Raw genomic sequence first — 25,673 nt, 5'->3', positions numbered from 1 at the left:
TTGACATGGACAGTGAAAAACCTTCAGAATGTTTCAAAAACCACATTGCAGGACTTTCAACAGAAAACCAGAGAAGCACGCAAAACCCTAAAAGTTTACGAACCAAAAGAAGCATGAATCTGAATTGTTTTTATGAAACGAAACTTTGTTGATAAATGCTTTCATTTATAAGTGTATATGAAGCTCAAGTGCAAAAGACAATTTCCATGAAAACAGGGATGGGATAAACCCGGAGGCTGGCTCAGGCACAATGAAAAGGAGGTTGAGGAAAGCTCGACACTGTACAGCACTGAATGGAAATCCGATTCCATCATAAGTCTCTTCAAAAAGTGGAGTATAAGATCTCCAAAAAAATCATATTCATAAAACACATTTTACTAAATACTGCCAATCACCAAACTCACACTAAAACTGTTCAACCAATTAATTACAAGAAGTTGGAGTCGGAACTGGTGATTAGGCCGCAGGAATTTCGATTAAACTGAGCGCAAGAGTTTTGCAGGACTGACAACTCCACATTTATGTTTGTTGGCTGTCGACGATAACAGGTGGAGCTCACAGCAAGAGCTCCAATTAAAATCAAAATCAACCTGCCTGCTTGTAATTGCTTTTCCACCTCCACATTATGTGTGTGTGTGAAGCCGATGCTAAATTTAACGGCGTCTAAATTCCACTGACTCGTTTGGTTATTAGATGTGTTTCCAATATTCACTCTTTTAATCTAGTTTGTTATAATTTGGAGTGATTTTTATGGCTGTGTAAAACCGTGCAGATTAAATCCTGCACTTTTTCTCCGCGGGTGTGTGTATGTGTCACAGGGCAGAGTGTCTTATTTCTCCTGTGGATACCAGAGTACTTTGTGTTGCCGCAGAGATTAGACTGAGCGCCCAGACCCATCAATATCCATGACTCCTGTATTGCTCGCAAACACACACACCCACACCCACACACACACACACACACACACACACACACACACACACACACACACACACACACACACACACACACACGGTGATGGAGTGAGCGGAACAGACCTGACGCTCTCACTCACCGGTAAATGGCTGCTCTGATGGACTGAGGCTATTTAGACACACGCACACACACACTCTCTCTCACACTCACACACACTCAGCTGGTGATGGAGTGAGGCCATTCCCTATCCTCACCTCATGCCCAGTAGCTGGCTGGCAGCCCAGTGTAGACTTGCCAATTGGCCCTTCCACCAAATCAACCACACAAACTTTTCTGATGAGCTCAGTACAGTACACACACACACACACACACACACACACACACACACAGATTCACAGAGTCAGTATTGATTCCTCCTGTAGAGTCCTGCTGAGCACTTTCTCTCCAGTTCACAGTTTTAAGGTGTTTCAAAAGTTTGCTATTCTTTTAAAACGGAGTCCTCTGTCATTTGACCTGCCCTTGGGCTTTGGGCTCACTTAGACACTTAAATTCTCTCTACAGTTTTCATTATCCTCCTGAAACTATCACACTATAGATTAATATTACATCATTCTTTTGATTGCTTACAGTTTTATGGTCCTGTAATGATGACTTGTGGGCTTTTAAGGATTAAATAAAAGTTGTCTTCTCATTCCCTACAGTCTAACTCCATGCTGTAGCTTTGGTTTTGCATCTCATTATGAAAGGGATAATGTACAGCGAGTGGGTCGTTATTGTGAAATAAACCCTGACAGGATGATCTTACATTTTATTTTATTTTATTAATTTAAAAATGATTTTATTGCTATAGTTATATAGATGCTATATATAGAGAGAGTTTATGATCAGAACTGCATCCAGACATTAGGATGCTGTAATTCACCAATCAGTAGAAAGCTGTGTAATGATACTAACTATTTCATATGATTGTATCTAACTGCCTCAGTCAGTCAATAGAGATGAGAGCTTTGAGGGAAACATGTTTGATTGACCTTTACTAATTGCCTGACATCATTCATTGTCTCTCTCAGACACCATCAGTAAGGACTAAGTGTAGTGACTGTAACCACGACCCCTACAGAGCTTTTATACGGCAGGACGGGCACAGCATTACTGCTGACCTGAGATGGAAAACACCTTTTTCCTGACTCAAAGAGGACATCCATCACTATAACTGCAAAACACATGTCTGAACGTACCTTGCTAGACTGAGGTGGCAGTTTCTATTTTGACATCATTTTTGAGTTTCATAAGAGCAACTTGTAAGTGTTTTTTTTTTTTTATAGCTCTCCCCCTGTCTTTATGATGTGTGTGTAAAAATGTCTTTGCACCAGCCCAGGCACTTAAATGTCTGCTTCTGAAGAAAAGAAAAGATGTAGTGTTGGTTTAAATGGCAGTACAACTAAACAATAATAATCTTTACATGATATCAGGTTGGTATTCATTCCAGAAGCTGTAATTGATGATGTCACCACATTATAATATGATGATGAACATAGTAAATGTTACACCTGCTTAAAGGAAAAGTGTGGGTTTTTTGATGTGGGGTTGTATGTGGTACTTATAGCAGATAGGAGTACTGGCATGGAAGCTAAGCAATGTACTGCTGTGCTGCTGCTGATCTCTGCTGTGGAAGCCACCAGGCTCAGTCCAGTAACTTTACCTTACAGAACACAAGAGCTGCCAGTCTACCACTGCCTTGATTGGTTAGTTAGTCACATAATATCACAAGCAAACTAACAGCTTGATTCCACCAAATGCGATTATGTTGTGTTACAGTTGTGCCATGTCAGCTGAAGCTGATCGCTACAGCACCTCGCCTCCCAGAAGCAGCTCAGGAAGTCAGACACAGAAACAGCAAAGAGAATCTAGTCAATTTTCAAAATAAAAGCCCCTGTCCAGACTTGCAGTCATAAAGACAGACAGAAAATATAACTATTTAACTACACAGCTTACCTATCATGGTAGAAGCACAAAAGGTAAGGAAAGAGAACCAAATTAATAGAATCTGAGCAAGTTGCAGGTGATTCAGACCATGGACCGTGCCTCATACAATCTCACTTAAAAAACTCTGAACTACCATTCAAACTATTTGGTCTCTAGAATGGAACCCTAGATTTGTGAAAGCCTTGTGAGATTTGTATGCACATTTCTTCAATGTGCACATTTTACAAACTCATTATGTTATAGCTTCACCAGCTGGACTCTGGATAGGCCTCGTCAAGTCTGATGTCTGATGTGTTGCACAGATTTGTGTGCGTGTGTGATCCACAAAGCAGATGCAGTAGAGCTGGGATCACTTTGCTGTCTGTCTTCATTTGAGTAAAAAAGTGGGGCCCTTGTTTTTCCACACATAAATAAGGGAGTTGAAAATGAAAAAGTCTCAACTGGAAAAAGTGCCCTATTTGATCTTGTATTTTCCATCCTGTACTACAGACTTATTTAACTGACATGAAAAATACCTACATTTATTTTCTTACAAACACATTCCAAAGCTGAGGCAGCTGCAATAATCTTTTCTTTGCAGTTAGTTCTTGCACTCTGCAACGACGGTACATTGAATTTTAATCTATTATTATGTTCTTCTGGCTCTGTTTTCAGGCTTTAGAAAATCTAGCCCTTGACAGGAGACTTTGGCCAGGTTGGTAAGATGGTTGATTGTTGAGTCTCACGGCCAAAGTATTTTACAACCTGGGAATGAGACTCAACAATCAACAATCTTCAAGCCACGAATCAAAAGTGTTTGGTAATTTGCCGACCTGGGAACAAGACTACCTTTCTCCAGAATCTCTTAGTGAAGCTTTGATACCCTTGAAAATGCTAAAAAATAAAGTACAAAATACTCCATCATTTCACATCCCATTTGGACAATAAATATATCAAATAAAAGTAAAGTGTCTGTCAAAAGACTACAAAAGAGTATCTAAACTTTAGACAGCAGGAGAAAAATAGTGTACATCCAAAAAGTAACTTTCATACCTCAAAAGGAAGGAAAACTTGTTTGTAATTGGAGTCACTGTGTTAGACAATACAGTTACAAATACAGTTAAATAAGTAGAATCCACTCAACACATGTTTAAGTCTCAGTTTAATGACTATAAAATTTCGAGTTCACATAATGCATTCACACCAGGATGAGCCCATCAGCTGTTGTGACATGAAAATCTATCTCACAAGTCTAGAAAACGAGAGAATCAAAACCTCTAAAGTCTGGTGTCAAAACGATGTACGAGCCTGAAGCCACTCCAATGGCGGTGAATGGGAGACCAACTTTGAGAACTCCAGTGAAGACTCTCAACTTTTCCTTACAACAATGCAATCACTTTCCAACCATGAGGCACACTCTAATTCCCAGAAAAATAATGTTAAATCTGATCTTGTTCTGTTCTCTAAGCATCAGAGCAAAAATCTGGGAGCATCACAAATGCCATTTCATTCTTTGCGGTTGTGAAAGGCAGTCATGACTATACACTGCTGCGCTCCACACTGTCCTGAGGCACAGAAATAAAATGTGAAAGAGCTCCAATTTACTGGTGTTTTTCTGACTCAAGTTTTTATGACTACATTGCAGACAATGGCCTAGATCCCTTCATGCAACTGTTATGAGTGCTTTTATATATAATTTAGAGTAAAATAATATCAAGAAAAACTTGCCAAATAATACTTTTTACTTGCAACAACAAAATTAAATGTTTCAGTAGTTCCTCTGAAACCCCACTTGAAATCATGGCGTTATAAAGGGACAGTTCAGAATATTGAAAGTGGGGTTATAGGAGGTGCTTATTGATAGTCGGGGTATTGCCTGCACTTGATGGCCGTGCCAGCATTGAAGCTAAGCTATTGACTGCTGTGAACAAAGTTACCCACTTAAAAAATATCCACTCCAAAAATATCAATATGATTTTAAGTGTATGCTATATTTAAAATATTTTAACCACTTTATTGTGTCAATGGACAGCCTTTCCCGACAAGAAACCACCGATTTATGTTGCTCTATTCAAACCAACCAATCTCAATAAGGAAAAACAGTAATTTTAACTTTGAAGAACATGTGCATTGCTGAACTATCGCAACCTAGATCTGTTTGACCAGCAGCTCCAGTGAGGTAAAACGACTGTTTTTGCCAAAAGACTTTGGTGACTTTGGAGAGAGAGCACCTTAAACTAATGTAGATCAGTTTCTGTGCTGCTACTCTCTGCTTCTTCAAATTGGGGGTTTATCGACAGGCATCTACTATATTTAATACACCAATAATGGATAAGTACCTCATAAAACCCCATTTCAAATAACCCTATCCCTTTAATTTATAACATCTTAAATACCCACAGGAAAATTCAAAAATACTGCAGACAGTGAAACAGAGCAGGGAAAAGGGAGCTGTACATTTAGGGAACAAGGCACTATAAACAGACTCAATCCTTCACCTGGATAAAGGTCTGGTCCTGCTCACTTCCCACAGTACCTCTCCCTCGCCTTTTATCCCTACCCTCTGCAGAGGTGTCGGGTCATGGGTCAGGGGGTGTCTCACTGGGAGCTGGAGGCGACCCCTTCCCTCCCTGTCTGGTGTCTTCTTGCCCTTCGTGGTCTCCCCGGTCCCGCTCTGGTTCCTGCTGTGGGTGCGGAGGTCCGGGTCTCTCCAAGCACCACTGTTCCTCCTACAGCAGTGACGACAAAACAGTAAGAAAAATTTGGATCAGCGTAAATTTTGCTGGCTTGCGAGGTGACCTTGTGACCACATGATTGCTAGGTTCATATGGACTTTTGGACTTTTTGAACCTATTCATTTCAGTCATATTTTCCCACATTTTTGTGCCTATGTGACTAATTCGGACAACAATTTTTTTAATTAGTCCAATATTGAGGGAGAGTGCTGGAGCTACAACGTAATCCCACTAAGCAACTGTGTACGGTCAAAGTAAGTACAGTAATGTGTTTGTTTTCGTCATTAGACTGATATTAAAAGTGTCTAACAACATTATGGAGAGGGTCTCTACAGAGACTGAACTATTTTTAAAATTTAACACAAGTAACACAACTGTTTAACCAGAAACAGCTGATTTATAACTCTCACCAAACTCACCAGACTCCTCTTGCAAAGCTATAAATGTAACATCATCATGGTCATCTTCAATCAAATTTGACAGAAACAAAATAAAACTCACCAAAAACATCTTGGCTCATCTTTCCACTGTTCCAACAATCACCAACTATGGTTTGGTCAAAATGAACACTTTAATTACTGAGGTAGATGTGAAAATATTCTGGCTGTTTCTCCCCCGATGCTTCTCTGATGTCTGTCCTCCCTCTTGCTCCTCACCCAATATTTTTGCATGTAACACCATGAATGAAAGGTTTATTTCAACCAAACCAGCCTAGGTGATTGTTGGAGCAGTGGAAAGACAAGCCAAGATGCTTTTCTGTGAGTTTTGTTTTATTTATGTTACGTTTGAAGCAGTGATTATGTTAAAACTACAGTTTTGCAAAGGGAGTTTGGTTAGTGTGACAAGCAATAAAACAGTAATGCCACTCGTTATATCACTGTATTACTTTTGTACCTTGTTGATGGCCTTGTTGCGCTCCAAAGAGCAACTGCTGATCTAGTGAACTGTTACACCCAGAAAGCTTTTGTCGTTAGCTGTCCAGATGTTGGCTGTGGTGGAAACAAAGTTGGCCTATCAGTGTGTGGTTTTCATTCCATTACAACATATTTACTCTCTAGAGGAGCCAGACAAACTCACAACACCTCCACCTGCAGAAAGTATGCCTCTCTCCTTCTCCCTCATCCTCCCACTTTCATTTAGCTTTTTAGCCAGAAATTGTCGTGACCTGCCACAGATAGCTTACTTAGGTCGAAAAACAACTTAGTGGATTAGTAACTGTAATATAATTATTGTTTTGGAGATTGTAATCCCTTATACTACTTGTTACTGGGTAAAGGAATAATATTACAGTAATATATTACTGCATAATATATTACTGCCCAATGCTTCTTTTAGTGGACTTACTTTGGCAGTGTGCAGTTGCCCAGAGGGATTGTGTTATAGCTTGTTTAGCTTCTGCTGGCTACAGCACACTTGCTCAGTACTGGACCAATTTCAAAAATCTGTGTCTCCATTAGTCACTTAGAAACAAAAACAAGGAAAAATAGGGTCCAGGTACAAACCTACTGATTTTACCCTTTAAAACTCCCATCAAACTGCAGGGGGAAGATTTTTAATATGAGTCACTGTCTTTGTGTTTTCTCCTTGCTCAAAAGAGTATTCATAATTAACAGCGTATCCTATCATAACCTGATATGCTGAATATGGATTTAGTCTTTTGTTTGCAGAATTTCCCACTGATAAACATTGCACAGATCTTTTATGAATCCAGTAATATATAATGAAACAGAATCATAGTGTAATACATTCAAAATAGCACAGACTACATTTAAACAGGCAGCTTTTTTGTCAGCCAGCTGTGTGCATGAGTGTTGCAACACATGAGAACATTGCAACATGAAAACATTTCTTTGTATTGTTTACAGTATATTATGTATTTGTACATGCATGCTTGCTATTATTCCTGCATGCTTTTCTTTTGGATGTGGTGTGTTTGTGTGGCTGAATGTGTGTGTCAGTGTGTGTGTGTGTGTGTGTGTGTGTGTGTGTGTGTGTGTGTGTGTGTGTGTGTGTGTGTGTGTGTGTGTGTGTGTGGGCCTGAGGCGAACTGAAATGAAGCAACACTCAGCAGACACCGCCCCAGGCTAACTTAATATGGGCCTCCTTTGACACAAACACACACACACACGCCCAACTGTGGCTTGATGCTGAGTTTCACATCCATTTCGTCAACTGGATGCTACCACCCACCAGCACGCTGCGGAGTGGGAGGTTAGGCTTTATCAGAGGCAGCCTGCACCGCTGTACGTTTGAACCACGAGGATCTGATGCCGTTACCTTGACAGTGTGGTGCTGAACAATATCTCTGCCATCCAAAACAATTTGTTTCAAACATGAAGGTTATGTTATGTAATTCGAGCTACTGCAGTATACTTAAATGACCTTGTATGTGTGTGTTTGTGTGTGTAGTACCTGTCCAAACAGACCAACAGTATCTCCAGGCAGGTAGCTCAGAGCCACACTGCAGTCTGATGATGCAGAGAGAAGGAGGAGACTATCGCCTTGGAAACACATCTCCAGGTGAGTCACACGATCCCGGTGTGGGTGGAAACTGCACACTAGTTTTGGAGGTTCTTTGGTTATTCTGTCACTTGGTTCAAGACAATAATGCTGAGGGACAAAGGAGCAAAGCAGTCAATTATTTAATCTTCTTCTTTTTTGTGTGTAATAAAGTGATTACAGAAGCACAAGGACACATAAGGAGAATGTACAAAGTAGGACCTCTGATTACCTCATTTAAATATGCATTTTTAAAGGACCAGTGTGTAGGATTTAGTGGTATCTAGCAGTGAGGTTATAGACTGCAACCAACTAAATACAGCTCGCCTCACCCTCCCCTTCCAAGCGAGCAGGAGAACCTATTAATGGTGGCTGCGAAACTTGCAAAAAATGCCAAAGGCCCTCTCTGTAGCCAGTATTTGGTTTGTCCATTCTGGGCTACTGTAGAAACATGGTGGCCTCCATAGAAGGCCACATTCAGACAGAACTGGGCGATACTGCCAAGTTATGTAAGTGCCAGTTATGTCATTAATTTTGAATGGGGGTAGGGCATTTTGGAGGCAAAGGTGGGAACTGCAGGGGATGATGAGAAAAAGTGCAGTGGCATGTGGTGGAGAAATTGAAGCAGGGTGAACTTTTGGAGAAACGCAACTTGATGTCATGCTGCAGTGACCAATCAGGAGCTGGCTATCAGGCTGCTGTTGGAAAAAAAAAACCTTCAGATTGGCTAAAAGTCCTCAGTATTTATTCCTTGAAGTTCAAAATCTCTTTGAGGAAATTCAAGAAAAACACACAGGGACCAGTTTGGTTCAAACTTAGGCACTGCACACTGAAGAGAAACTATACTCTATGGGTTGTAGAAGTTTTTTAGGGCTCCAGACTATTTCACAAATCCATGAATTTGACACCATTATTTATGACGATTCATTAAAAGGGATTTTATTCTACCATTATTTCTGTGTCCAAATACACTGTAGCCCATGAGGGTTCAAAATTAGCAAAAGCAAAATACCATATGTCTTTTTCCAGCAATATTTTCAGGATTCCCTCGATAGTTAAAATAAAAAAAAATGGCACAAGGCCTTCATTACCTTGTTACCAATAACAAGGAAAATATTATAACACTGCTCCATAAAAAGCCTGAAATATCTCTGTAATGATCATAGATTCTTAACTGTCACCAGCAGATTTTATTAGCTCTAGCAAAGTTAACATAAAATGGTATTCAAATGTCTACATACTTGATATTATAAAAGATTAAGCTGGTTTCTCCAAAGTATGAAGAAAAAAAATCAGCTTCCTCACCAGCTGCTGATCATTGTAGGAGACTGAAGTAGTAACATATTGTTCTTGTACACGGGAGTATAAATAGAAGAAGAAGGCATACTTTATTAATCTCCTAAGGGAAATTACATTTTTCACCCTGTTTTTTTTTATATATATTCACACAGGCCTGAAAATACACACACGCCCAAACAGGACCTATGGACATGCATCAGAGAGAACAAGGGGGCTGCACACATACATATAGTCACCTGAGCAGTTAGGGGTTAGGTGCCTTGCCCAAGGAGGTGAACTGGCGCCTCTCCAGCGAGTAGTCCACACTCTGTACTTTGGTCCATCGTGGACTTGAACCAGCAACTCTTATGTTCCCAAGCCAAGTCCTTATGGACTGAGTTACTGCCTCTCCAAAGAGTCACTGTTGCTCTAGTATTATAGTGCAGTACGATGTGGAGCATAAGATCAGACTAGATAGCTAACTATAAGATAATGGGCAAGGAGCAGATGTTGGATTTATGCTTTATAATTTGTATTTTTATTTCCCCAAGATAAAAGGCTTTGAGGATTAGAACTAACAATAGGTTTAGCCGTGGTTGTTGGAGTGTAAACATCATTTATTCCAATAAGGAGCGGGACAGAGCTGCTGATGTTACCCTAAACTATTAATACCATCTGGCAACACAGTGGAGAAATACAACAGTGGCCATTCCAATCCTAAATGACCAATAGTGGTTTCTTTTCATAGACGTATTGAAGAGAACTAGATATGATATTGGAGGCGAGGCTCCGTCCATTCCTATAAAAGCTTCCTCCGGCCAAGCTGGCTAACTTGAGGCTCTTCTACTTCAAAATGCTCATAAGAATTTACCCACTGTTGTCCAGCATTTTTTTTTTACAATGTAAGTATATTGGAAAAAGTATTTTTGGGCTGCAGTGCATCACATGAATCATAATCACACATTTTGGCTAATATGCCAAACTGGCTTCAAAGCCCAGCCCACTTCCTGGGGGCTTGGTTCTTCTTGGCCTCAGAAATAATACAACTTTCTGTTGTTGACTGTGTAGTTACTGTAGCTGCTTTGAGAAAAGTTTTCTATCTATAATGTAAAATATTTTCAAATTGTTGAAAATTAATAGATACAAGTTATCCTGGTCATACAAAATTATACAAAAATATGAATATCTCACACCATTACATCAATATAGATATCAAACCTCTCTTAGCACCACCAGCTGACTTATATTTAAATACACAATGTGTAATTCTGCCACTAGGGGTCACATTAAAACAATATATGAAAGATGTCGTTAAGTGGATCATAGGAGTTCATTATTAAACAACCACCACAGCTGATGAAAATATATCTGACATGACTCAGCAGAAATCATAAAAATAGACAAGGTAATATTAACTTTTTATTCACACTGCATTTAGTCACGTTCCGACATATCTCATGTTTTCCCAAAAGTTAGTGCAACTAACAACTTGCTAGCAATGGTTAGCAGGAAAGGTACCGTTACCTTGAGGAAATTACCAGTTTCTCTACATTAGAACATTGTTAGAAAAATTTGGGATAATTCAAGTTCATAACTCAACAAAATGTATAACACATCTCTGGCTTTCTTTGACAACTAAATTTAAAAATCAAAGTAACAGAAGTTATGAACATGTTTTTTTTGGGATTGTGAACTTCAAAATTATAAATTGTGAACTATGAACACGAAGTAGTTAATTTTAATCTCTGTAAACTCAAGTTTGAGCTAGCTCTTGTAAAGTGTGAACTTTACAAGAAGACACCACCCTCCCAACTCTTTAGATTAGAAAGCCTCCTGCACAGCGCTTCAAAATGTGTAGAAATTCAAAGTTTGACAGGTCTGCTTACAGTTGCTGCACTTTGTTTGGACAATCATGGTTTCGGGGAGGAGTTACGTTATCAATCAGTACATCTAGATGAAGAATATTAAAATGTGACCTTTGACAATATCTGTTTAGCTGTAAGAAATATAACATTTACATTGCAGCTTATGTGATTTACACAAAGATTTGCCGTGTTGTGTAATATGTTAAATAACTACTGCATCATGTTGGGACCTGCTACTGAACTGCACAGTCCTGTGTCTGAGAGCACAACACTACACTGTGCAATCATGTTAGTCATCCAGCTGATTCCAAAGCGTGCTCCAAACTTGCCGAAGGACAGGATTTCTCACCAGAGCGCTGAGCTTGTCCAACTTCTTCAACTCTGCTACATATATCCATAAATTTCCATAAATTAAACTGGAAGCCAAATGAGACGCACCCATTTGAATTCATCCCCTCTTATAAACTGTGACAGAGACTTCAGCTGTGAATATTGTGGCAATAATACCCGAGAGGGTGTTCTTTTACTGCGATTATGAGCATGACAGTGATGCAGCTATACGCTTTATACCGATGACGCGATCTGAGTCTAAGTCATAATCAGAGTCAGAAAGTCAAAAGGCCTCTCTGAGGTATCAGAAACTCTTCAGCTACCGAACACGTGCTGAAGTAAATCAATAATCAGCAAACTTTGTAAAATGAGTGAGAATTTAATTTAGTCTTTGATGATTTTATCATTTTACTGTGGAGGTGGTTTGCCAAAAAATGTCATAATAAATCAGTGTTTTGATTTTTGATTTTCCACCCATTTCAGTGCGTACTTCTCTTAAAATGCATCGCACAATGCAAACAATACTCCTCTCATTCATTCATTCAGCTTAAAATAAAAGACCAAAGAGGATGGGGACACTGCCTCCATCTGCTTATATATCAGTAGAGATTTTCTAAATGATTGACTGGTCTGGTTGTACTCTGGCAAGCTGCCGGGGCTTCAACGTGACAGACAGTGCTGTCAATTTTAGCGTGAACAACATGCCTGATCTAATGGAAGTATCGAGCTTCACTCTCTCCTCACTGTCTACTACAGTCTGTCTCTTGATCTTTGTCCCTGCCTCTGGCTCTGTGCTTACCACTCTCCATCACTCTCTGTCTTTGTCACTCTCTCTCTCGTTCGTCTTACAGCGTACACAAATGTCACAGAGGCATGGAGTTTCAGTGTGCATTAGTGTGGGCCACTGCAGCTGATATGCAACATATAGTACAAACCCCTATTGGTAAACATGCCCCTATGCCAGCTTTTTTGGAATTGGGGTCTGTGCATGTGTGTGCGACAAACACTCACCTGTATGTCCCAAGTCTTGAGAGTTCCCTCACTGTCAGCTGTGACTAAATATTGTCCACAGGGGCTGACAGCCATAACAATAGACCCCAGGTCTCCGCTGTGAACTGTGAACTGTCCCACCAGACGACTGTGGACGGTGTTCCAGAACCTTACCACACCTGAACCTCCACAGGACACCAAGTCTGCACCACCTGATGGAAATGAAAGAATATATTATACATCTCGGGAACAGTCCCTGCATGACTTTTGCAGAAGTGTGTGTTTGGTAAGTTTGCTAAGCAGATTTGTAGAATCAATAGCAAAAACATGAAAAAGACAGAATGCCTTTAAGAGGTATGGTAGGTCAGATATAAGGTCTAAAATGTTTTTTTTCCTGTGTATGTAAATCTTATGCTGTGCTTTCACCAAAAATACCAAGGACTTTTAGTCACAGGACTTACCTTTCAAGGAACTAAAAGGTTCCTTAAGCTGCTGTAGTCTGTGTTTCTACTGTGGTCTAAAGACCAGCAAAGATTAGCAAATTTTGTTGCCCTGACGCTTGAACAATGACTTTTTTTTACACACCATTTTTGCGTGCTACTATTCTATTTTTGTACAATGTCACATAAATCCATTTTTCATCTGTAACTCCATGTTGATCTGTCAAAGTACAATAAACAAACAACGAAATAAAATAAAAATGGTGACTGAAATAAGCCCCACCCCAAAAGTTCTTGTACTTTTAGAATACTATCCTTACAGACGGACTTTTTGGAGGGTAAAATAACGCCCTCAGAACTTAATTTAGTCCCTGGTCCCTGCAGTGGAAAGTACAAAGGTTTCTGGTCTTTGGGGAAAATTCCTGCGATAGAAACACAGCTTTAAGATTGTGAGGAAAAGAAGGCCTTTATTGTTGCTGAAGTAAACTACTACAATCTCAACATCTGGACAATCACTGATAATGTACAGATGTTAGACAGCAGGGTAGCGAACTTAAAGTCAGGAGTAGATACAGTATCAGTGGAAGAAGTAGGTCTGGCCGCCCACAGACCAGCAAGGGGACAATCTCCCAGCCAGAGGCAGAGATTGTGCATTGGCAAAAATAGACAGTGCCTTTGCCAAAATTATGTCAACCGCTCCTACAACAAAGCCTCTGCTCAGTCGAAGAGTGGATTCTCAGATGCAGAATCAAAAAGTGGCAGAGGCCGCATTGCTTTCCTCATCACAGGTGTTTGGCAAAGTTTTGGCTAGAAAACGAGTTGAATCTGAGACCTAAGAAGCTCACAGATACACTGCTCTATTGACAACATGTACTGCACAGCAAGGGCTCAGTTTCAACAACAGCACACACACTCAGTCAGTGTGAGCAGCAGACATCAAGGCCAGGGTCCAAAGGCTGATCCTGTTTTTTTTTTTTTTTTTTCCACCAAGCAGCTACACAACGACAGCTATCAGAAGCAGCAGCTCATGTATAGGAGTGAGCTGCGAACTGAGAATTAAATCAAACTGGAATGAAAACCCAAGCAGCCACATGTATAGTTAAAATAAAAAAAGAAAAGAAAACTTCAGAGCTTAAGTTGCTGCATATGAAAAGTAGTTAAAAATTGGAAAACTTGAAGCAAAGTCACTACATCAAACAATCATTGATGTGTAGCTACTGTACAGTAACTTAGCACAAGATACCTAAATCCTTACCGTCTTTGTGATGTGTAAACAGAATAAACACAGAGTAATGTGCAAGTGTGCATCTGTGTATTTCAACAACAAAAACCAGACTGAATAAGCAGTGTATGTGACATTTAAAAAAGGCTTTTGATTGTAGAACTCTTTCAACTCTCTAAAGTAACTTCACTGTGTTTGCATCAACTATAACTCTTCAAATACCAGGCTGTCACACAACTACACAACTACAGTGTGTATATATGTATATATATATATATATATACACACACACACACACACACACACACACACACACACACACACACACACACACAGGCAGAATATATGTTTAAAAAGGCTTTGGACTCAAAACAAAAAGGCAAAACCACCTGTTCTCTGAGTTGAGAGGGTTTAATAGCTGTAATAAAACTGGCGGCAGGATAATTTGGATTATCTGACGTGGGGTTGTGTGAGGTGTTCACAGACAGTCAGGGCATTAGCCTCTGTAGACGGCCGTCGGCATCCCCCCCCAGTAAGCGGAAGCAGAGAGGGGCACCAGCACAGAAGCTAAGCAATGACCTGCTGCTGGACATGGTTATCTGTAAAAGGTATTTTAGCCATCTGAATAAAATCAGTATCAGTTTAAGTGTACGCTAAAATTACAATATTTTCATCACTTTACCTTCCCTCAGACAGCCTTTTCTCACAGGAAACTGCCATTATCTAAACCGAATGTCACTCTCTTCAAACCACAAAAACTCCATAGGTGTAATCAGTAATTTTACCTCATAGAGCACAGGAGCTACTGGTCTATCGCTGCCTTCATCTGTTAGTTTGTTTGTGCTATTGTGTGACTTCTGGTGACTTCTGTATTTCAAAAGAATAGGTCGGATTCACTGAAGTTACACAATAACACAAACAAACCAACCGATTGAGGCGGTGGATGACTGGCAACTCTCATGTTCTGTGAGGCGAATTTGGTTGGTTTGTAGAGAGTGGTATTTGGCTTATTTAACACAGATCTCTTATCAAGAAAGACTCCTGGGAAAGTGGTGAAAATATTCAAAATATAGTGTATACTTAAAATGATACTGATTTTTTTAGGTGGACCTTTTTTTAGTCGCTAACATTTTTGTTTTGTTGCTGCTGTACATTGCTTTGTGCCGACTGCCACCTACTGTAGCAAATACTCAGTCAATCAATAGGCACCTCATACAACCCCACTTCAAATAGTCCAAACTATACCTTGACTTTGAGCAACAGTGTGACTCAAGTCAAAATTCTTTTAGGATAAAAAGAATTAGCTTTGTAATCACTGCTTTTATTTTGGGACAGCTCCTGAGGCAGTGCTGCCTAACGTTGTTACTCGAACATGATGAAGTGTCCCATATCTTACAGAGCCTATTTAAACAAATCACCCACGCTCTGAGGTTTCATTTTACTTCAGTCTTTCACCTGTAGCTGAAGCCATAGACGTGCGTCCTGGTATAAAGAACAATCTAGTGATGGCAATGGAGTTATCAGAGTCTTCTCTGCCATTCCCGACAAGGTGGGTATCTGGGAAATGACCTAGAAAATCAGAGTTGAGCAAAGCATTGAGAGATGAATAAAAAATAAGAAAATGGTGACAGATCACAGACAGAGGAGCAAGATGCATGTACTTTAAAGTGCTGTTTGTTGAATTTGTTTGCATCTGTGTGTGAAAGTGAGACCGAGCTGCTTCTTGCCTTCTCTGTTTTCAGCACATGGCCGCAGTTTCCTCAGAGCTTTTTCCGTGCTGTTGTTCCACACTATGATCTCTCCATCATAGCCTCCTGCACACATCAGAATCGAGACAAAACAAAGCAAAAGAACCTCTTAAAATTGCATGTTGCTTTTCGGCATTTTAAACACATTGCAAAAACTAAGGCTTTCATATTAGCCATTAGAACAGAAAGAAAATGCAATATTTTCAAAAGAAATATTAACAACGCAAACTTTCTCTCAACACGCACACTTTTACTTAACTTGTGCTGCTGAATCATGCAAACCAGCCACTAAAACCACTTTAAAGATGATAAAGCTCAACATCTGTCCCCAGCTACCATCTGTTCCACCACTCAAACCTTAACATTCACCTCAAGAGAAAGTGCTTTTCAAATAATCTACATTATATATAAGAAAGAGAGAGAGAGAGAGTGTGTGTGTGTGTGTTTATCATATAAGGCAGGGATCTCATCAGGTGGCTCCACAGTTGAACAGCAGGAGTTAATGAGATATGTGAGGAGTGTGTTCGCGATGGGAGTGTGTGTGTGAGCAATAGGAGGTATAAAGTTTATGAGAGTGTGGGTCGCCTGCATTATTCATGCAGCCCAGGGCCAGCTTCTGTATTTCAAGTGACTTTTATCAAGCGGTGTATGAGTGTGTGTGAGTGTGTGTGTGCAGGAGAAGGATAAGGAGGAGGGATAAGGTGAGGGAGTATAGATTATCTGCATCATCAACAATGTTAAGCTTTAAAATGGAGCCGGATAAACATCACCTTCATTAACTTTTAAAAGTGCTCTAATACACTGCACACACCACAGCACACAGGCCTATAAGCGCAGGGCTATGTCATGCTCATGACGAAGAAATACATTAAAGTGCGGACAAGAGCATGTTAACAAACTGTCACCTCTGTTTCTTTAAAAGAGCACTCTGCCAATTCAGAGGTCCACTCTTGTAACATCGCTGGACTTAAAATGGAAGTTTAAAATAGCAAAGAACAGAAAACAGATATCTTCTCTCACGCAATGCATTTCTCTTCCTTGTCACAACCTGGCATCTACATTCCACACAATGCAACTCCAAACCACAGACAGCTTGGTCAGAGACTCTGGTGTATTATGCTACTAGCTGCTAAAGAGACAGAGTGAGGAATCGACCTGGTTTTGATCTTTGTTAAGACAAATGATGATCTTACCTGGTGGCTTGATCATATAGTTGTAAATATCAAAGTATTTCACTGGCCATTCAGTGGAATAATTTCTCAAGGAAAAGTAAGATAAACCAAGCCCTCTCAAGCAGACTAAAATAATCCTTTGACGTACTGAAATCTAATGTTTTTAACTAGCTACAGTCATGTTGTTGGTGTTTCATATAGTGGCTTCAGAGGGCTGGTAAACTTAACACTGTTTTTTTTCATATTAAAATTTGTACAGCCTCAGCGGATTCTGGCTCAAGTCAGGTGACACCACTAGTTGACATTTATCAGACTTCCCTCTGGAGCCACAAAAGCCAAATAGCCTACCTTCACAGGCATAGTGCGGCCGTAGCACACCGGACAATGGTCTGCCACTTTTTTCTCCATGTGAGGAAATATAGAATATAAAATTTGCATAATCTGTTTTTTAAGTGCTTGGAGATCGAATCATCTCTAAGGCGTATAACCCTGATCAGACAGAGTGCAGTGTTTGCAGTGAGAGATGAGACTCTTAGTGCAGCAGAGAGACAGACAAAGGTTGAGGGAGAGAGAGAGAGAGAGAGAGCGGTCATGTGACATCCCAACGTGATGACACTATTCATAAAGTAAGTCTTTGATCATGAGGTCAATTATAGTTGATAATGTACTGTATGCATACTTGCCGCTAGAAGAACAGTCAGGTTAAATGATACTTTAAGCATGATGTGCATGTGGGCGTTTGAGGTGCGCTCCTGTAACTGGACTGGTAGCTGGAGAGGTGCCAGTTCACTTCCTGGGCACTGACCATATGTACATATTACAACAGAGTGGAAAAAAAAGTAATTTCCCTCAGGGATTAATAAAGTTTGCCTTCTTCCTCTTCTTAAACTAATAGCACTACATTTCACGTCGTCTTAATCCCTAATGCCCACAACTTGTACTCATGCACTGCTCTTTGTGGAATATTTTGCTTTTCGTTTTGGTGCCCAAGTTGGCAGGTAAGCGCACAGTTTTCAGCAAGAAAAAGAAAATTATCTCTTAGCGGTCATTTTGACATTATACCAACAACATTACACCTTTAAATACAGTTAAAATGTCTTTATCTGTAAAGCACGTCCATGACATGAAAAAAATCAGGTGAAGGGCAATATTTTTCTGGTGCGCACACTCACTCGCTTCCTCTCTCTCTCTCTGAACAACACTGCTTTCTGGTTACAACTAGAGATGCTTCAATACATTTTTTTCTTTCCCAATATCAATTCCAGTACATGAATTGTCTATATCAGCTGATACCAAATACCAATCCGATATCAGATCTCAGAGTTCAGTCCACTCTGTCAAGAGTTTGCTTTGTTTTCCTGATAAACCCAAAACAGTTCAATCCAGTTCACAATCACAAAAGAAAGACAACTCGTGTCTGTTAAAGCAGCAGCAACTCCTGGAGAAATTCAGACTGGGATACACAACCCACTGTATAATTGCCCTCCCCCAACACTGACTCCAGAGACCTTCTACTTACCACAGGGTGGCTAGAATAAGACAGTCTTGATCTCAAGCTGAGGGAAAGCTGGCATTTCTCCGCTCCACTGACCATGAAATATCAGGTACAACACAACGCTGGGAAGTAGCAGGGTCCTGTTTGGTGGATACTACATTACAGGATATTGGAAGGGCGAATCACTGGCACACTCGCTACTACCTGATGTGACATTATAGGCAGTATCAGATTCATTTTCTGATACTGGCACCTGTATTGGGACACTTGTTACAAACCTCCACTTCTCTTCACAACTGTTCTGAAAACTCAGTGCAGAAACAAATGGCTGGCAGTAGCAGTGCAGCAGCAATGCTGTCTGTGTGGACACCACACCGGGGTGAGCTGTAGCAGCTCAGTGAGGTAGCCGTCATGCACAGATAGAGGTAGGCAGTGCAGCATGAGAGACCTTTAAAAATGCTTTGATGTGTAAAATGGTTAGAGTTCCCCTTTAACTCACAAACTTGTCAACAAAAAATGAAATATACAGTATGTATAAAGCATAGTCCCATTGAAAAAGATGTCACCGCTGTCACTCAGCATTCTGATTTCTATGCTTTCATTTCCATTTCTAAAACATTTTGGCCGCCAATCAAAGTTCAGATGAGTTGGTCCTTGGTCGCTTGGAAGGTGTTCAGCCATGGAGGATTAAGGGATCCGAGGAAAGAAGGAAGAGTGGAAAGGGGAGAGGTTGTGACTGAAGGAGGTACACAGGACCCCTGTGTACATGTACCCTGCTGTGTGTGTGTGTGTGTGTGTGTGTGTGTGTGTGTGTGTGTGTGTGTGTGTGTGTGTGTGTGTGTGTGTGTGTGTGTGTTTGACAGTGTCTGTGTGTGAGAAGCCAAGCGGAACCTAGCGAAGACTCTGAATATAAATGAGGAGGCTTCAATCCCACATCAGCCAAATGTTCCTGCTGCAACTTGATTCAACTTGAGACGCAAACAAACAGATGCAAGTACAAAAAAATACACACACAGACACACACACACACACAGGCAGTCTCAAAATGTGTGCATCCAACAGAACTTTAAATTGACTTTTGTCACTGGTGGCCATGATGCCACCACTGCTTTCACTTGGCAGCACTAGCACATAATTTGCCAACATGCAAGCTTTGATGTGAAACAGTATCACTGCAACCCCGAAGAAATGTGCTGGCAACTTAAATCAATGCGTCATCGCTTTTAGACGCCGTCTTTGTGTCGGCGGATTTGGGGAAGAAAGAATTAGCAAAAATAGTAAATGTAGAAAATAACAGTGATGGTTCACATCCACCTTTTGCCAAGATAAGTGTGGAAATGCAGGAAATCGGGACGTGACTGTGATTCATCCTTTTTTCACATTCGCCCAAAGGCCAGAGAGAGAGAGAGAGCAACACAAGGAATATTAAAGAGCAGGAGGAATTTATGAATGAATTTCATCATTTTAGCTTTTTTGGACAAGACATTAGTTTATCTGGATATACCAGTACCTCTGACGACAGAAAAGCACTCCAAAAATGTAAAGCAGGGTTCCAACACCTTTTCCAAAGTCAAGTTCAAGCATTTTTCAAAATGATCATCTCACTTCTACATTACATAGGATAACAAAACAAAGTGTGTCAACTGTCTGAATCATCCTCAGTCTCTCCTGAAATTTACTCTGCAAATTTGCCAGCTAAACAAACGTATAGCCAACATGAACCTAATTAAAAAATTCCCTACTATGGCTTACAGAGCGCAGACTCTCTCATCGTGAAAAGCTGCATGTCCTTTCTGCAGGAAGCTGCAAATTGCGGAATTGGTCCTTGTTTCAACCATTTCGTTGATTTCTTTGTCTAAAAAGAAAACTATTCAGTCTAATAGCGATTTATTATGAAAGAAATGCAACTTAGGGCAATGCAGGCCTGTCAGGCTTTGTATTTCTACTGCTTACTTCCTACTCAGTGTTGCATGAGTCTGGCCGGTGACATCTTTCAAAAACCTAAAACACAAGTGCAAAATGTGTGAGGAATGGATTAAACTTTATCTTTATCTGTGCTAAACTGTGCCATGTGAAGCTGTGAATGTTAACGTGTCCAGCAAACTAATGCTAGTATCGTAGCTGCAGTAACATTACCTTCAGCCAAATTTCTTTGCTTGCTTTTTACCAGCAGTTAGATTTGGATTTGGAATTGTGAAATCGAAGGCCTTGTGTTTCAACTAATATTCCCAATTTCAGAGTTAAATCTGCCTCCATTATCACTATAAACTGCATACATGTAGTGCAAAAATGAAAAGCTTGACAGGCGTAGTAACAGTAACTAAAGAGGGCGTATCTTAGCAAAGGATCAAATACAATTTCAAGCAGTTTCAAGCACTTTATCCAATTTCCAGCACCTGTTCAAACCCTGGGAAAGGTCACAGGTCAGACACCCAAAAAGTGTTTATGAACAAGACAGATCTTAATCTTTTATCATTAGAAATGATCAATTCTATACCAAACATTAACAGGTAGAGCGCTGCATTTTAGCCTATAATATAAAATGCTATTTATAAGGTGAATCATTTGTATTCATCAGACAGGCTACCAAGACCTCGAAAGGCATCAATATTGTGAACCGATTAGCTGTGTGACAGAATAGAAATGACAGATAAAGGGTATTTTCTTGCAAACACTCTGCTGGCGAACTGCAAAATATTCAATCATGGCTTTTGTTTTGTCAATTTCTTGCATCAACTATTAACAAAAGCATTCAGTGATTTGGCTTGAGCCTGAAAATGCAACCAAACTGTCACATTTCAGAGAGCTAGGCGAATAAACACACCTTCAAACACCGACATACATAATTTTATTCTCTCTTTTTAGCATATACAGACCCCCAATCCTTTCAGCCACACAACACACAGGCACACACTCTCATGCTTGAAAGATAGAAGGCACTATGTCTCATTTCCTTTCACTCCCACTGAGAGAGCTCTAATAAACATAATTTAAATTGGGCATTTGGATTAAATTGGAGGTGGAGGGTACAGTGTATGTGTATGTGTGTGCATATATGTGGGCAGGGTAAGAAGTAAGAAATGCAGCAGGCTAACTAGGGAGATGAGGTAAAAAAAAATAAATAAATAAACAGAAATGAACAGGGAATGTCAGTTAGAGACTGGAGAAAAAAGAGAGAGGAAACAGGCGGAGAGAGGAGCCGAACACACCGACAAAGAAATTGGGGAACGAACTTTGAAGAAGTTTCCAAGTTCACAGAGTTGCTCCTGAATTGCGCTTTTGTTCCAGCTCCAACTATTCATTTCCTTCCAAACCATTTCTCCCTCCAGCTTTGAGAGCACCCACTCTTATCTACCTTTCCACCTCCATCCCTCACTTTATCGCTCTCTATACTTATCTGTGGGGTTGAAGCGTCTCGGAAGGCCAGAGAAAAGTCCGCGCGGCTCGCACAGACTGGTAAACTGAAACTGAACTTTCAATATGTGGAGCAAAGTGATACCAACTTTACAAACTGAAGAGCATACTGGGGGAAAATTGGGTGCAGGGTGTTTGTAGTTTGATGGTTATAGAAGTGGACCAGTGACTGGAGGATTGCCAGTTCAATCCCTCAGGCAGAAAAACCTAAGAATGTGATGAAGGTGCCTCGCTGGTATTTCAAAGTATGCTGTCTTCACATCTAAAGACCTTAACAGACCAGGTCACCCAGATTATCTTCTGTTAGGGTGTTGATTTATTCATGTAAGGGGTGAGTTCTTTGTTTCTATGGTTGGTGGTGGTTGTCCATCTTGAGTTGCTTGATGTGACAGCTTGGCAGATGGGATCAAGTGCCACAGGGGTGAACTCCAGGGTCCACAATATCACAAAAACAAAACTCTGTAAAGTCATGTGCACAAAACCTTGGAGAAGAGTTTCGAAGATTGCATGAACTTACAGGCGTGGAAGAAAAAAAATAATTCGAGTGATAGAAAGAAGAGAAAAATCTCCTTGTCTGCTCTTCCGTTAGCCAGAGGTGCCCAGTGTTTCTGCATTTTAATAAATACTGGTGTGATTGTAGGACATCACATGTGTGAGTAATTTCCATTTCATACCACTGAATTAATGCACTGATCAGTTGCCAGATCATTTTGATGGTAATTCTGGATAATTTCCTGCATTGTTTAATTTCACTTTCTTTTTTTTCTTTTTTTTTTATGTGCAACAACACTACTGCAGAAGAATAATAGAGAGGTAATAAATACAGACACAAAAATGCCTCCCCTGCTGGTCAAACCAACTACTTGTGGAGACAAACAAAATAAAGAAAAATAACAAGACAAAAACAGAAGAGGAAATTTGTCAGACTGAGTAATTGTACCTCCAAGCTCTCTGTGGGTGGTGCTTAGTTATGGTTATATTACATCACACACACACACACACACACACACACACACACACACACACACACACACACACACACACACACACACACACACACACACACACACACAAGCGTTTACTTATCTCATTTTTGGGGACATTACACAGACTTACATTGATTTCCTGGAGGCCCTACCCATAACCACTACTCGCCCAATTCTAACTGTAACCTTCAAGAGATAGTTCAGATTATTTGAAGTGGAACTGTATGAGGTACTTATTGATGTGTGTTTGCTAAAGATGATATCGGCTGGCACGTCCCCAGTTTGGAGAAGCAGAGAAGAGTACTGCTAAGGACAGGGTCAGCAACAAGATTGTCTCTTCTGACAGGAAACAGTTGTTATAAGACAAAAATATTGTTTTCTCCAAATCAGCCAAACTCCATAGATGAAATGAGTAATTTTACCTTGCAGAGCATGGGAGTTGCGTGTCTATCACTGCCTCTATCTGATCGTTGATTTGTGATATTGTGCGACTATTGTGAATCCAAACTATCCTTTTAAAACACTGAAGTTGCGTAATAGCACAGACTAAAGGCAGCAATGAGCTACAGAAGTCTTCTGCAAGGTAAAATTACTGATTTTGTCTGTGGAGTTAGAGAAAAATATTTGGTTTATATAACAGCAGATTCCCATCTCTGATGTTAAAGTAGTGAAAGTATTCTAATTATAACATGTACAATTAAACTGATATTGTTTTTTTTTTTTTTTAGGCAGACCTTTTAAAATTGGTTGAAATACAATTTGTTGCTGTCCCTTTCGTACAAATTATCCTAAATATCCCTTTAACCATTTACCCAAAATCAGCTTTTGTCCCCAGTTGCACCAGCTGTCCCCAGTTCACTGGTCTTGAGTCTAAAATGTTCCCCTGAAAATATCTCAAGTCAAGAGACAAGAGTCGAGTCAATTATTTCTCAAGACAGAAAAAAATACAGGCAAAGACTAGTCCATAAGTAAATACTAGGAATATGTGAAACAACTTTGTAATATCTTTTTATTGGAAATACATCTTGATCTCTCTCTTAGACGAGTGCTAACACTGAGCAGAAGCAGTGTGTGTGGTTTTTAAAAGAAATCATATATACTGCCTGACCTTTCCACTTCACCTGCTTTTAATACAGCTCTAATTAAGAATTTAATTAGGATGGAACTTGCCAATTAATAGGCTTTCTAACATGCAAAGGTTTCGGCCTGCGGTGGAGGCAAATGTCAGCTCAGAGTAGAGAAATAAGAAACTGCTGTTCCTCTGAGGAATAAGATACTGATTTATTGGGGGAAAATGCCAAAAAGAAAACATCTACACTTCTATATGCTTCAGCAGTGTGGTTTGCATGTTGCATGTTAAAAGCACACAGGGAGTTTCTAATTAATCATTTTCACTTCACTTATGCCTGATTTTTGTATTGTGCAATTTTATTGTATAGATACTATGAATATTGCTAATATTGCTAATTGCTAATAAAATGCTAAATTCTTAGTAGTTAGTATTTGCTAGATTGAGTTGTAGTACAAGTGCAGTTGTTTTTTTGATTGTGAATTCTGAAATATGTTAAGTCTCTCTTTGCCTACACATGTGTGCCAACACACATAAAAACATGGAGCTATTTCCAGCAGAGAGAGACATGTGGAGCATGAGTCCTTTGATAACAACACCATTTACTTTAATCAGCAGATAACTGCTCCCACTTCTTTGTTTTTTCAAAGTTTCATTTTCATCTCACAGCATGTTTTTTTTCCTTCTTTCCATCGTTCTCTTTCCTCTGCATGAGCCCTCATTCTTAATTTAAGCCACAAAAGTGTTAGAGAACACACAGAAATACAGGACCGCACACGCACACGCACACGCACACGCACTCTCATGACACTGAGTGCACACCTCTTCAAATAAAAGTTCGCACAATAAGTCAGTTACTTATTAAAGTGTGTAGGTGAACAGTGTGTGTAGGTGAAATTACTGTCATCTTTTCATTTACAGCGTCTCTTGTCAGTTTTCTTGTCAATATCAAAGGTGCTTGTACACCTACACACACACACACACAAATACACAGACAACACACCCACACACCTGTGACCAGAGTCTGTGGGGGCTGAAATGCAGCACAGAGCACATCGCTGCGATGCTGAACGCCTCCCTTCCACTCTGACGGTTCAACAAAGGACTGCGAGAAGGAATGCAGACGGAAAACTGTTAACATCCTGCAGAGACACAGAGAGAAGGTGACGATGAGACGTGAGAGAGGTGTAAAGGTATGTGACACACATCCTAGACTTTCTCTACAAAACAACCTGGTCCATCAAGACACACTCACTCACTCCATGCAGTTCATGGTACATTTGCTAATCAGGAATCTGTTCATTTTGTAAATTATCATTATAATTAGTTGTTGATGGCAGCAACAGTGGTAGCAGTAATAGTAGTAGTGATATTAGCAGTAGGGTATCAGTAGTAGTAGCTCCATGTCCTAAACTTTGAGTTTGCAAGTCCTAAACAAGTCATAATGAGTTCTTTGCCAGTCATTTTAACAACGAGCCTTGACTTAATGTTCTGTGTACAACTTAAAATGTCAAAGTTGGAGGTTGCTGCATCTCCATCTGTAATTTCTG

The 25,673-nt window shown here is 40.0% G+C and overlaps 1 protein-coding gene across 1 annotated transcript in view; it reads right to left on the bottom strand.

The window, feature by feature from the left end:
• Positions 1-4,418: 4,418 nt before the first annotated feature.
• LOC146328343 (cilia- and flagella-associated protein 337-like) overlaps positions 4,419-25,673 on the bottom strand; it is a 41,713-nt gene continuing 20,458 nt past the window's right edge. The window contains 8 exon segments of the mRNA XM_084716286.1: positions 4,419-4,445; positions 5,417-5,438; positions 5,440-5,609; positions 8,028-8,225; positions 12,599-12,789; positions 15,695-15,808; positions 15,967-16,053; positions 25,135-25,265. Coding sequence (XP_084572412.1) covers positions 4,419-4,445; positions 5,417-5,438; positions 5,440-5,609; positions 8,028-8,225; positions 12,599-12,789; positions 15,695-15,808; positions 15,967-16,053; positions 25,135-25,265 — 940 coding nt within the window.

The sequence above is a fragment of the Lutjanus erythropterus genome, chromosome 4 (assembly GCF_056507025.1).
Source record: "Lutjanus erythropterus isolate fLutEry1 chromosome 4, fLutEry1.hap2, whole genome shotgun sequence".
Classification (NCBI taxonomy): domain Eukaryota; kingdom Metazoa; phylum Chordata; class Actinopteri; order Lutjaniformes; family Lutjanidae; genus Lutjanus; species Lutjanus erythropterus.
The sequence above is the reverse complement of the archived record's forward strand: the minus strand, read 5'-3'. Positions and strand labels throughout refer to the sequence as shown.